The 15,091-nt window shown below is 30.1% G+C and overlaps 1 protein-coding gene across 1 annotated transcript in view; it reads left to right on the plus strand.

Annotated features, from left to right (window-relative positions):
* Positions 1 to 15,091, plus strand: part of LOC129216007 (V-type proton ATPase subunit B) — a gene marked incomplete at its 5' end in the record, with an annotated part of 40,923 nt that continues 25,832 nt past the window's right edge. Inside the window, 8 exon segments of the mRNA XM_054850144.1 lie at positions 1 to 34; positions 3,694 to 3,787; positions 4,894 to 4,971; positions 5,095 to 5,234; positions 8,132 to 8,230; positions 11,069 to 11,166; positions 11,748 to 11,871; positions 14,218 to 14,368. Coding sequence (XP_054706119.1) covers positions 1 to 34; positions 3,694 to 3,787; positions 4,894 to 4,971; positions 5,095 to 5,234; positions 8,132 to 8,230; positions 11,069 to 11,166; positions 11,748 to 11,871; positions 14,218 to 14,368 — 818 coding nt within the window.

The following is a 15,091-nucleotide window of genomic DNA, read 5'->3' on the forward strand; positions in this document are numbered from 1 at the left end:
GCTGGAAGTTAGTGGAAAAAAAGCTGTTGTTCAAGTAAGATTTTGTTAAGCCAAAAAGATGTTTAATTTTCATAAAACAAATTTTTTTTACCTTGTTGTGAAGTAAAGATTCATAATCATTTATGTTCCCACTTTTGAAGAAATTTAGTTTTTATCAATATTTTAAATCAATATGTTTCATCACATGCATTCATTTCTTGGTTACACCCAATTTCATGAGATGGGCAGTTCTCAAAAAGTGGGAGCAAACACAGACCTCAACTTTGAAACTTCAACACCAAATAACTTTCATTTTAATCGACTCAAAAATTTTTGAGTTAAATAATAATACTGTATAGTGACAAGAATTGACATAAATTATGGAAAAAATGTTCTTTAAATTCCTTTAAAAAATATTTTCTTTGCTAAAAGGCACAATTTTGGACTTTCAAAACGTTAAATTGAGCAAATGTACCATCAAATAAAAAAAATTTTTTTTTTAAAATTATTTCCAAACGTTTCAAAAAAAAAAAAAAAAACTAAGGGTATGAATCTCAAACTGAATATTTTTTTGATAATATTTTCTACAAATTAAAAAATTAAAGACAGATTATTTATTGTGTAAAAATTTTTAGAAAAAAAGGAAGTTGGAAGTTTTATGTATGTCCAAAAGTTACAATCTTGACAATGCTATTATTTGAGTACTAAAAATATGATTTATATGTTTTAAAGGTATTTTTCGATTACCAAAATCAATTGTTAATAATTTTGAAGTGTTTTCATATGTTTTTATGCAGTATCTTTGAAGCAAAATCATTTTTCTTAAATGTGAGATGTCCAAATTGCGTTACGATCTAGACGCTGATAATTCTGTCCATTTATTCAATATTATAATATGATTTTTCTGTCTTGTAACCTTAATAAAAAAGACTATTATAATGTTAATTTCTTTAAACCATTGGTATTTTGCACAATTAATACGTTCTGCATTGAACATTACATAAATAACAGTAGAAACTCAAGTTATGATTGTAACAAATAGTAAACAAAGGCGGCAAAAATCGCCAAGCAAAGCCGATTGGCAACAACTCACAGCCTACTATAAGCAAAGTTACCAGAGAGGAATTCAGGTTTTCGCCAACAGCTTTGGTTTTGGCGACTTTATCACCTGCGCTGGCAAAATGGATGGGGTTTTTTTTCGGATTCTGCGAAACCATAACAAAATTTTATTATTTTAAGACCAGAAAATAAGGTCATTCATGTACTTCATCAATCCTCTATTTTTCATGCAAAATTTAAAAATAGATAAAATTTTTATTGGAAAAGTTCAAACATTGAAACTTTCATTATGATGATGTCCAAAATCTGTTACCTACTGGACAACTGTATGTCCAAAATCTGTTACATACAGACCAATCATTAAATTTGCTATTTAGTAATTTTTATAAATACCTGCTGTCTTTTTATGTTTGTGTATGATGTTCTTGGTGTACATGCTATGCAATAAAAGCAAAATTGATTTCAAATTCCAAAATTTTAAAAATGGCTCAAAAGTAACATTTTGTTCCCACCTTTTGAACTACTCAGATGCAAAATGCGAACCAGCATAATTAAAAATAACAAAAGCATTTGTTACTCCACTGCCAGGGGTCTGTCCAGGATTTTTCACAGGGTCCGTTTTTTGTGAAAAATCAAATAATTTTGTGAAAAATGAATTAATTTTGTGAAAAATCAAAAAATTTCGCAAAAAAAATTTTTTTTTTTGTTTAAAAAAAAATTTTAGAATTTAGAGACGGCACAAACTGCATCAATTAAACTAAAAGTTGAGTGTTTTCCTCTTCTATGACAAGAAAATCATTCTGGTTTTTTTTTTCTGATATTTTGCGGGGGGAGGGGGGGAGGCATCGCTCTTTCAATTATCAATATTTATCTACCATTCTGTATTATGTTAAATTATACTAGATATATTTCTGTACAGTATTTAAAATAACTAACAAAAATATAAATAAATGAAACAATATTCAGAATAGGGTTTAGCATTCAACTTTTTAATCCAAAGCACATAATTTCGTTTAATACCTATAAATTCCGTGATTTTAACAAAAATAAAAAGATTTTTCAATTGTTTACCTCTTAACAAAGCGTAATAATCATCAAAAATTCGAAAAATCGGATTCCCATAGCGGATGCAAAGAGATCGCAATTCTCAAAGTGAAGTCATCAAAAGTATAAAAACGGCTTGTAAAAGAAATATTTTTGATAAAATTATTTTAAAATTGCATTTTAGAGTCCTATGATAACATATCATTAATATCTGTGGACACAGTTGACCCAAAAAAAAAAAATAATAATAATAATAATAATAATAATAAAATAAACCATCTATTCAGCATTTTAATTTTTGACTCATAACAGAAAATGGAATTTTGCTTTAAAAACTTGAAATGAGAGTTTTAACAGAAATAAAGAGACTTTTCATTTATTTGAATCCTAATAAAGCGAAGTTAGCTTGAAAAAAGAACAAAATATGATTCTCATATCTGATTGCATTTTTCAAAATGTAGACATCTGAAGAAAAAAAAACGGTAATTAAAAGAGTTTATTTAAAGTTAAGTTAATCATCCTTGTTAGCATCGAAAAATCAAAACCCATATAATTTTCTCCCAAAATAACAATTAAACATCGCACCGCACCGCAAAAACGCAAATATTGACAAGCTGACAAAATGATGAGAATATTTTCTAACCAAGTCAATATAAAGGTTCAACGCCAGACGCTAAGTGGTGATAGTTTTGAAGTTGGTAACCTTATCTGAAGCGATCATATTTTTTCCTCACCCTTACTATCCCTTTGCAGTTCTAAGTTCATTTCGCAGATATATATTATTATTGTTTATTAAATCATGAGCGGAGAAAAGTGCTTACCAATGCCCTCTCAGAAAAGTTTACAACAACACCGCTGCTAATTAACTGTGATAAAACAAACAACCATCATATTTTTTGGAGCATCACAAGAGTGCCATTTTTTTTTTCAAAATTAGCCAATTTTGTATAAGCTGATCCCTCTAATTTGACTTAAAAAAAGGTTCCAAAAATTATCGGTTTATACACAGAAATATGCGTTATTTTGCTTTCAGATTTGCTCTTTCAATAAACAATTTGTGACAGATCCGATCTTGTTTATCAGAATTTTGTGAAGGGTCCGTTTTGTTTGATCAGGATTTTGTGAAAGGTCCGTTTTGTTTGATCGGGATTTTGTGAAAGGTCCGTTTTGGTTGATCGGATTTTTGTGAAGGATCCATTAACGGACCCAAATATCCTCTGGCCAGACCCCTGACTGCATGCCCACTCTTCCCTCCACTTTTTGTGGTAAATTTATTTGTTTTCTTTTCTAATTTAGGAACCAAAACTAGAAATTATAAAAAAAGCAGAAATGTCAAAATTTTCAGAACATAATTAGTGTCACTTTGTATATGTGTTTACAAAACATCATTTAGCTCAAGTCATAACTTTTAGTTCATGTATTCATTGTTTAGATATTAGTAAATCAATTGTTTTACGATCCCCCCCCCCCCCCCCCCGCCTCCCAGAATCGCCTCCACTGCTGATTTAAGGTAATACTGATGCTTTTAAAAAAATGCTATGTGTTTTGCTTCTAAACTGCTATGTAAATGAATTATTTGTAAGAATGTTTCATTTTCATGTGTTTTTATAGGTATTTGAGGGAACGTCTGGTATTGATGCAAAACATACATTATGCGAGTTTACGGGCGATATTTTACGAACACCTGTATCTGAAGATATGTTAGGTTAGTAATTTTGATGGTTCTCATTTTTGATACATGAACTTAGTGCATTATTGATGAAATAATTCTTCCATCGCTTTATTTTATTTGAATTGATTAATTTACACATACACAGTTGGATTTTTCTTTAACAAAACTTGATTTTGCAAACAAATTACTTTGCAATTAATGTTTCAAAATATTTTCTTCTTTCTACACCTTACCTTACTTTTGGCTCAACTCTCGTAAACTTGTTCCAGCCTGAACCTTTTATAGTTAAAAAAGCTTCTTAATTTGTAAGCAGATAAGGGTTTGAGGAATTCTGAAGAAATAATGGGAGCCTTTATATTTTTAAGAGGAAATACAGAACAGTAGCAAAGTAATGTCCTCTGAAGGAAAAAGGTGAAACCATTGAGAATTTTACTTTAAAATACTACAAGTAAGCAAGAATAAATAAATTAAATTAATTAATTAAATAAATAAATAAAATGAATCCACATTAGACATTTCTTTGTTAATTACAAGAAAAAAAAACCACTAAGTGAAAAGTAAGAAATACTTTTTTAGAAAATAATTGAAGTGTAGAGGACTTTTTCTCAAAAATGTTAAATTTTAAGAAGTAAGTAAAATTTTTCAGTTATTAGATTACAAGATGTGTATTAGCAATAATATAATAGTAGGAATTCTTTTTTAAATACAGATATGCATTCCTTAATTTTTTACACTATTTTACTTATTCACGTCTATTATAGTATGTCTTTTACAAACAGATTCGTGAATTTTAGGCATTTCATATCAAATGAGTTCAACTATATTTGGAGTTCAAAATAAATGTTTAAAATAATTTAGAAATATCTGCATTAATGAGTTGAAATGTAAGGAGTACATATTTGTATGAGTTGTTTTAAAGATGTTGATCGTATTCTTGTTATATTGGTTGGTACTATAAGTGCTCTGCTGATTGAATGGTGAATGTTGGAGGCACTTAGCTTTTTTAAAGCCATGTTTCTCAAAAGTATCACAATTTAAAAAATAATTAGACAGTAGTGAGTGAGTTTCTTTCTAAAATGTATAAAAAAATACTTTTTTAATTATTCTTGTACATGGTGCGTGTTTTTTAATTTCTTTAGGTAGAGTATTCAATGGTTCTGGAAAGCCAATCGACAAAGGACCTCCTGTTTTGGCCGAAGATTTCCTTGATATTCAAGGTAGTTTTATAAATTTTGCATGAGAAATGAATGAAAAAAGATTTCATTTTTATGAATAACTGAAATTGTTGTTTAAGCATTCTAAAAAATCAAATTATGGAAATCTTTATATTCAAAACCCAGGTCAACCTATTAATCCTTGGTGTCGTATTTATCCCGAAGAAATGATTCAAACAGGAATTTCTACCATTGATGTCATGAATAGTATTGCCAGAGGTCAAAAAATTCCAATTTTCTCTGCTGCTGGTCTTCCTCATAATGAAGTATATTTTTATCTGTATCATAATTTTATTTTTGAAGTCTTTAAGTTACATATTTTGAGACTTAAATTTTTACTTAAGTGTTCTTTATAGTTAGTTTTAAATCTTAAAAAAAAAAAAAAATCATAATCAAGGGGAATGAATGTGTATAGTTGTGTGATCAGTACTGTTTCAAGCTAATCAGTATTTTAAAGGTGTTTATTTAGAAAAAAAAATTATTATTTATGAAAGTTTTTTACTGTTAAAACAAGCTCTCATTCTGTAACTTTTACTTGTATAACTTGAAGAATTAAATAAACTTATTTTTTTAATAACTAAATTAGAAAGATTGTAAAGGTTTCTTTGTGATTTAGGATCTTTCTTTTAACTTGAGTATTAAGGGTCATGGGAACTTGGAATTGCTTACCGGAAAAGGTGGTAACGAGCAAGGCGGTGGATAGCTTTAAAAGGGCTATTGATCTTCATTGGGGACTCATAAACTGACTAAGACTAGCCTAGCTGGGCCCAGAGCCTGTTACTGGTTGTCATATTTGGATTTGTATTTATTTGTATTTGAACTAACTTAGGAGAAGCATCCCAAACAATAACTAAAATTCACAGTTAGTCACAAAATTCCTTATGAAAAGAACCAGCTTTATTTGCCAGAGGTGGCATGGGCAAATGGCAATGGTAAGGTAAATTACTACTATACAATAAAACATTTGTTAAAAAAATGCTTAAACTTGCACTTGCTATCTAAATACCTCATAAGTAAGATAAATACCTTTGTGCTGAACAGTAAAGTAAGAAATAACAACATCAAAAAAGTACAAATTGCAGATTACTGCAGACAGGTGTTTCAGCCTTACAGGAAACGCCTTTTTCAGTGCAAATAGTAATAAACTTATGGATGAAAAGACATCCGACAAAAGCCAAGAGCAGATAAGCATGCAGCTTAAAAGATAAAAATAGCGAATTTGCCAAATACCAATGAGAAAATTATAAACCAATAAGGAACCAATAGGAATGCAAACAAAGGCCAAGAGCTCTCTCTGAGGTGCAGTAAACCCGAAAGAAAGAATTCAATTGGATAAAGATTAAGCCAAAGCTTAAACAAAAAGAAAATGTCAATAACCATGAACTGAAAGAAAGGAAAAGCTGAATGGAAGAAAAAAAAATACCAGGAAATAAAATAAACAAAAACTAAATATTTGGAAAAAGGAAAAATAAAGATAAATAGAAGAAAAGGCTGAGGGGAATGTCAACCATGACAAAAAAGGTAAAAATAAACAAAGCAATTTAGATAAAAATGAATGAAAAAATAAAAAAGTATGCAAAATAGAAAAAAATGGATGGGGAAGGGACAGTGTTAAAGACATGGGGGGGGGGGCAAACGTTGCAAAAATAGGGAACTGCTTTAAGATTGTTAACTAAGTTGGAATTATTCCTCAAAATATGGAAAGATTCCCAAAAGTCAAGATCTGATGAATTGGGCATTTTCGGATAATCTGATAAGAGTTAAAATCAAAAGAGTGATTCGAATCCAGACAATGTTAAGCAATACTAGACTTATTTAATTGTTGTTTTTTCACATAATTTTTATCAAAATTATGTGAAAAAATAATTTTAATCACTGTTATTGACATTTCTTTTTTGTATCAACTTTGGCTTAATCTTTGTCCAATTAAATTCTTTCTTTCTGGTTTACTGTTCCTCAGAGAGATCTCTTGGCCTTTGTTTGCATTCCTATTGGTTCCTTATCGGTTTATAATTTTCTCATTGGGTGTTTGGCTAATCCGCTATTTTTATCTTTTAAGCTGCATGCTTATCTGTTTTTGGCTTTTATCGGATGTCTTTCACCCATAAGCTCATTACTTTTTGCATTGAAAAAGGCGTTCCCTGTAACGCCGAAACACATGTCTGCAGTAATCTGCATTTTGTGCTTTTTTGACATTGTTATTTCTTACTTTACATCACAAGCGATCTACACTAGGTAATCTAATTTGTGATGGAATTAAAAAGCTGATATGTCAGAGGATTCTAATGAAAGATAAAAATTTCAAAGTTGTTGTAGTAACATTCTTTATTTAAAATCTTTCTTTTAAATAAAAAAGTATTTATAATCTGTTATAACATTCATGCTACAGGGAAGGATGATCGAAAACCCGTTTTGTTTTCATTAATTTGTCACTGGTCCCTGAAATGTGTAGGTGATATAATTTTTATTGGGAAATGATAGCTGGACCTTTTATGGGACAAAAGTTACAAATCATTTCTTGTATCTGGAAAAATGTGTAAACTTGTGAATTTTTCCAAGTGTATTGAAATTAATGATTGGTAGTGTACATATGTCAAGATATTTGACATGTAGCTGCTTATTTAGCATGTATTTTGCGTAAATGATTATTTCATTGCTCTTATTAATGATAGCTCACTAACATTTGTTCTATCATTTTATATTTGTAAGTAACAAACTTCTTTATAGTGTTGTAGTTAAAACATTTTTGTATAAAAGTAATAAATATGGCAATGATGCAACTGTAGTTTTTCACCTTAAAAAAAAAATCCTATAAATTCTGGTACTTTGGTACAGAGGTACCAAATACTGGCATCATTTTTGTTTGTACAATATCGCAGTCATTAAGTAACTGTTCGCTTGTTCAGCCTGAAAAACAAATTTTACATATGATCCAACTAAACTTCTAAGGTTAATGTGCTCCACTTACAGACTAAGTATTATTTTACAGCTCAAACCCAAATCATTCATTTCTCTATTGCCTATTGTCGAAAACTCTCCTTTTAATAGAGCATTAAATAGTCTTGAGCTTCTAAAAGGTTTTGGCTTATTTAAAAAATATTTTTTTCTACCATTTTATTTTGCAAAAATTTTCCTGCCTGATTTTAATTTTAACTAATTTTAGATTGCAGCTCAAATTTGCCGGCAGAGTGGTTTAGTGAAAAATAAAGACATTATGGATCAAGAACATGATAATTTTGCTATTGTTTTTGCAGCCATGGGTGTAAGTTGCAATTTTTAATTTGATTTACTATTTTAACAAAATATTTTTATTTAGGATACAAACTCACTTAAGATAGTTTGGAATGTTGTTATTGTTTGAAACTCATTTGAAGTTTCTTTCTCAGTTACTGACTATAAATCTTGTTATATTGCTGCTCACTTATTTGGTGAGCAGTAGAATCCACTACAGTAATAGTTAATATATTCTAAAGCATTTTCTTTCAATATTTCCTAAGACTTTAAATCCCTCTTCAATTACATTACTAATGAATATTATTAGATGACATTAAAAAAAATAAAAAAATCAATTCCATTTTGTTATTCCCTTTCAAGTTAACTTACAAAAAATATGTTTTGTTTAAACATGCAATGCAATGAGAAGCAAAGAGATGTCAGTGGATGTTTTTAAGGTTCAAGTGAAACACATTTTAAGTTCAGAGCCTGGGTAGGTTTTCATTTTCCTAAATCCTGCTGTACAGCAGCACCTACCAGGGCTTCTAGTATTATCTCTTGCTCCAAAACAGAAGAGGTTGTCTTACCATTAGTACTGATTATCTACAAATTTTAAATTTTGGCATTTATATCCTTTTGTTTCTAGCTGCCTGAAATGAAACTTTAGAATGTGAAACTTCCTGTTCATGATTACTACAAATTGTGTTTTAATAGATAAAAATTTGATAATTTAATAAAAAAAACTGCCTGAAAGTCAATTTAAACTTTTTTTTCCCCAAATCATTTCATAAAATTTCTGAAAGAATATTTTATCAAAATAGTGTAAGCATTGGAAAATGGATATTTAAGTTTAAACAACATTTTAAAACTCGTATAAACACTCATATTATAAGTGCAATTGAAATGTCTTGGGCATTCCAACTAAAAAAATCTATGCTTTCTTTTTGAATCCAGTGGAAAATCTGACCTATCATTCAAAACATTCTGGGGAGAGGGTAGTGAAGTGATATATATATATATATTTTGGGACAGAACATGTTTAAATGTATAAAATATAACCATATTTCTTCTTTAAATACTTCCCCCTCTCCCGGGGGGGGGGGAGTCTTGTTCATGGGGAGTGGTCTTGATCTGTAAATGACAGGGCTGCTGATTTTTTTTCCCAGCTGCTTGTTCCTAGAGCTTGAATTATATGCACTAAAATTAACATAAGAGGCAGTGAGAAGCAAATGGATGTAAGTGGCAAAATTAAAAATTTGGCGATAACCATTACACATGGTGGGTGAACCTCTCCTCTGTCTTAGGGAAAGAGATAGTACTAGTAGCCCTGGTAGCTGCTGCTATACAGCATGATTTAGAAAACAAATTCAATGAAAGCCTACCAGGGATGTTATATTTAAATGCGTTTTACTCAAAACTTGAAAATGTCCACTTACATCCCTTTGCTTCTCAATGCCTCTTATATGAACAGGCATTTTTTTTTTTTTTTTTTGATTCATCACATTTGAATAAAAAATAATTGGTATTTCTATTTCTGCTTTTTGTTATTAAGCCAGAAATACATTTTAATGCATTTACTCACTTAGAGAATGGTATAGACTTTAATTACTTTTATTGTAGTAAATTAAAATCTGTTGTTCAAGGTTTTCTCCATAAAGACATTACTTTTTATTATTTAAAATCATTTCTGAAAAAGAGTAGATCATTTTAAATTTTGCATTTGTTATTTGGCAGTATTTATTTTATTCGACATAGTCCTTTGTCAAACTTTTTTTTTTTTTCAGTTAAATTTCCATCTATAGACTGTCTTTACCATAGTTGGACTTTTCGCGAGTATGCTTTTACTGCCTTAAATTTATACGGAAAAACTTAAAAAACTGTGGTAAAGAACAGTATTACAGTTTTGTATCTCGAAAATCTCAGTTGCTCAGCCCTATTAAACATGTCCAAAGCAAGTGTTTTTAATGTAATTGCTTGTAGAATCCTTTTGCTTTTCTTATTGGCTAGAAAGGACAGAATTTATTTCCAATCTCTTTCCATGGTCACCCCACTTTTCATTCTTTATGAGGAATAAAATATCTGTCTTTAATTTTCTTGAATATAAAAATCTATATGCAAATAAAACCGGAGTAATATATATTTAAACCAAATTTGCTGCTTTTATGCATTTTATATATTTTTTGCTACTTTTATAAACACCCCATCATGAAAAACAGCAAATATATGCAATTGTATTGGCATATAATCTGGGTTTTACTTTATAAATCCTCAATGATGTACAAGCTCTCATATATAAAAGTTGATTATAATTTCATTATAAACTGCAATAAAAAAGTTGCAATAGGTGGGTGTCATGAAAAATCATCAGATAAATTACTGACATTCATTTTAACTTTGTTGAATTGAATTTTTCTTTAACAACAGACTTGAATAATAAGAAAACCGTGGAAAGTTTTCTCTAGGGAAATACTTTGACCTAACTATCTGGCTCTAAACATACATTATCATATGAGGCAATGAGAAGCGAAGGAATATAAGTGATAAAATTAAAAATTTGCAGATAACCAGTACAAATGATAGAACTTCTCTGATTTGGGGAAAGATATAGTACTAGTAATCCTTGTAGGTGCTGCTACGCAGTGTGATTTAGAAAAAATTGTCAATGAAAACCTACCCAGGACCTAAACTTCAAATGCGTTTTACTCAAAACTTTGAAACTTCCACTTATGTCCCTTCGCTTCTCACTGCCTCATATGATTAAGTAATCATGCATTGTTGTACAACAATTCCTACAACAATCCACATTGCGTGGGATTGTGCTGCATTTATTACCTTGTGATTTTGTGTTTTAAGTTTTGAACTACAAAATCACCTTGTTTTCAAATAGGTAAATATGGAGACAGCTCGGTTTTTTAAGCAAGATTTTGAGGAAAATGGTTCTATGGAAAATGTGTGCTTGTTCTTGAATCTGGCAAACGATCCTACGTAAGAGTTAAAACACCTATCTATTCAAAATGAGCTGTAATCATGTTTTATTTAAAATATAATTTATGAGTTTTAATATTTATTGTATGTTGTACATAAAATTGATTTATTCTTTTTGTTTGTTACTGAAACACATTTTATAAAACAACCTATCTTGTAAATTAGAAGTAATAATATGAAATTCAATGTTAAAATGGTAAATCAAATGCTCTTTTTAATAATAATTTTGTACCTTTATAGTTTTCTTTGTAAACTATGTTCTACTTTAAAATTAAAATCTTTCTTTTAAAATTGAAGTGTTGATCATTATTTATTTGTATTTCAAAAAAAAAAAAAAAAAAAAAAAAAAGAAAAAAGAAAGAAAGAAAGTTAGAAGTATTTAAACTATTGGAATTTTATTAAAATGATGAACTAAACTTTTCATTTACATTTTATTCCTTATAAAATGTATATGCAGAATTTATGACTTGGCTTTCTTTTAGTTAAAGTAGAAAACCCTGTATTAATTTTTCTAATGATGGTTAAACTTTATTTCTTTTCATGTAGTCCTGAACTTTATTCTGTTTTTTTTTTTCTTCTAGAATTGAACGTATTATAACTCCTCGTTTAGCATTGACAACGGCTGAATATTTAGCCTATCAGTGTGAAAAGCATGTTTTGGTTATACTTACTGATATGTCATCATATGCTGAAGCTTTGCGAGAGGTATATTTTGTTAGATGTGTTAAAAATTTTAACAATTATTTTTTTTTTGTGGTGTGTAAAACTCTGTCCAGTCATGCAAAAAAATTCCCCACAGCTCTGAATTTTCATTAAATTTCCCCCAACCATTGATATACATCATATTTGAAGGCCTATCTAGCAATATCATACATTATTCCTGGATGTATTCTTTTTGCCTATTCACTGTCAGTCACAAAATTTCTTGTATTAAAACCCAAATTATTACAACATAAAAGTTTTGTTGCTCACATTGGGAAAATGCTGGCAGCCATCATAAATTTTTAAAGTAATTGAAATGTAAGATACATTGTGTTGAATTTTTGTTTTCTGCCCTGGCAACAAAATGAGTTTTTAGCATAATGCAAAGCACTGCTTTACAAAGCAAATACAACTACAGTGGAATACCATGGGTAAATGATTTATGAAAGATGTTCAATGATCTAGCTCAGAACTACGTACCCACAGTGTGGTACATACCCCCAGAGCACTAAGAGGACCATGGCACAATCCAGTGTGAGCACTCCGGTAGATGGTAAGAAACCCTGGTGATATTTTGCGGGGGGGGGGGGGGAGCCCAAAATTTGTCAATCAGGGCCTGTCTATGATGTCGCAGTTATTGAAAATGCTCATTACCACGCAATAAATACATTTGAGTAGGCTATCAAATACATAGCAAAGGTGAAAATGAAATAAAGGATTGACCTTTAAAAACTAATATTTCTTTTTGCTTACTCAGTAGAAAAATTGAATTATTAGACTTAGTAAAACAAAGTACGTCAATTGTTAAAAGATATAAATTTTATTCCATACTTGAAAAACATAGTCATTTGGGAGTGAACTTGAATGCGATTGAATATGCATGGGCTGATTTTAAAAATATATTTGTACTACAGGGGCTATTTCAATTTCTAATTTTTTTAGCATATTTTGTAAAGCTATTAATAATAGTATGTCTTTAGAAGAAAAAGCCTACATGTAGTTTATTCAGAAAAGAAGTATTGTTGGAGAAGGATGGAAGATTTGAAGAAATATGTGATTTATTTTTTTTTTCATACAGTAAAATCCCTCCTAATGGACACCCCTCTTATGCGGACAATTTTTAATTCCCTGATTCCAAAGCAAATAACATTATTAAACCCCTATCCTGCAGGCACCCCTCTATTGTGGACAAAAAAATTTCTCACTTTAGTGTCTGCATTTGAGGGGTTTCACCGTATTATTCTGAGAGTGGATCTGAAAATAATTCTGAATATTCTTCAGGATAAACCATTTGTTTATAGAGGCTGCGGCAAATATATGCTAGCAAGTAACTACTAATTATGTTGATTATCTTCATTTCTAAATTTCCTCTACAAATATTCTAGCTAACATTTTTGCTGTTTTCAAATTTTATTTTACTGTAGTCACAAAACAATGATTTTTTAATATTGTATTTTATTTCTAAGAAAATGTGTGCTTGAATATCTTTATTTAACACTTTAATGTAGTGTTGATTTCTATATATATATATATATATTTCTACTAATCAGCAGTTTGGTTTGCATTACTTTTAATTCGTAAAATCATTCATTATTGTAAGTTATGTACAATCAGAAAAAAAAGCAAATTCATCGAAGTAAACCAACTCTTTCATAAAAGCACCTAATTGTTAAAGTGAGGAAAAGGGTTTTGTTTTGATTAAAATATGTTTAGCTTTACTGCTTGAATTTCTTTATTATTCATGTGTGATATTAATTTATAGTTGATAACATTAAAAATCAGCAATTTGGTTTGAAGAATTTTAAAAAGTTTAAGCTTAGTTCATTTTACCCTTGATATTGTAAAATATCCAACAACAGCAACAATATTAAATTACTATAAAATCGCCCATCATGGTATGACGGATGAAAATTGCTTCTACGTTTGAACAAAGACATTGCCTGTTTGGTGATATTTTGATAGTTAACATTTTAACCTTAAATCCAGTGGATTAACCCTAAACTCCAGTAGGTAGTGTTCATTGTTGACCATTTTTTCGTTTCTTCATTATCCTAAAATGACAGTATTACCAGTAAAACTGTTAAGTTGCCGAATCGAGTTCAGCCTTGAAAAAAAAAGCCTTTCCTTGTATGTTAAACATACCAAAACATATTATCAAATTATTGTACAGTGGCGTGAGTTTATTTCATTGTTAAAACATGCAGGTTTCTTGATCATCTCATCTGCTATTATTTATATTAGGATAAAGAAATTGTTGTCAGTGAACAAATTGCCCCTTCTTCAAAACTGAGTTGAAATAATTTAGAAGTAAAAATGAATCTAAGCGGGCTAACTGGTATGATTTTTTAGGTGTCGGCCGCTCGGGAAGAAGTTCCAGGGCGTAGAGGTTTCCCAGGTTACATGTACACTGATTTAGCTACTATTTATGAAAGAGCAGGAAGAGTTGAAGGGAGAAATGGTTCCATTACTCAAATTCCTATCTTGACTATGCCAAATGACGGTAAATGACTCCTAATTTTCTTTTTTCTCGCATGTGTTTAATATATTTCAAGAAAGTTTTAAACATAGAGAATTTTCCATTCATTCGTTGCAGTACTGTAAAATATAGACAGTTCCTAAGTACAGAAAACTCTCTATCTGAGCACTCCCTAATGTGAACATTCCAATATTCTGAACAGATTTTGATGGTCCAATGAATACATATGCATTGAAATACACCACCAGCTCAGTCCTTCCATCGGGGGACTGCAGTTTCGTGTTTATTAGCACTCATCAGCTCGGAATAGGAAGTGAATGAGCTGGAGGTGGGAAACCTCTTAAGGAACCCAAGAGTGCCAAACAAACTGGTAGCTAATATAGAATTAGCACGGACCAGACGAGTGACCAAAACAATGGTTCGGTTCAACTTGAAGATTGAAGGAAAGGCATGCTATTTTCAGTAAGTTACCATCCTATAGACAGGCTTAGGCAGAAATACATGAAAATATGTAATATCCACTCTCTCTCCATAATGAATGTCCCCATAATCTCAACTCTTTTGTTCAGTCTCATTGGTGTTCAGAATATAGAGAGAATCTACTGTATCGTGTTTCAATGTTTGAAAATAGTTAGAATCTCGTCTACCTAGACTTTTTTTTTACTTTGTTATGCTGTAAGTGCCTTTGTCAATTTGTTTGACATTAGTTCTTGTTCAAACCCTTAATGAAATCATGTTTATGCAATT

The sequence above is a fragment of the Uloborus diversus genome, chromosome 2, assembly GCF_026930045.1.
Source record: "Uloborus diversus isolate 005 chromosome 2, Udiv.v.3.1, whole genome shotgun sequence".
Classification (NCBI taxonomy): domain Eukaryota; kingdom Metazoa; phylum Arthropoda; class Arachnida; order Araneae; family Uloboridae; genus Uloborus; species Uloborus diversus.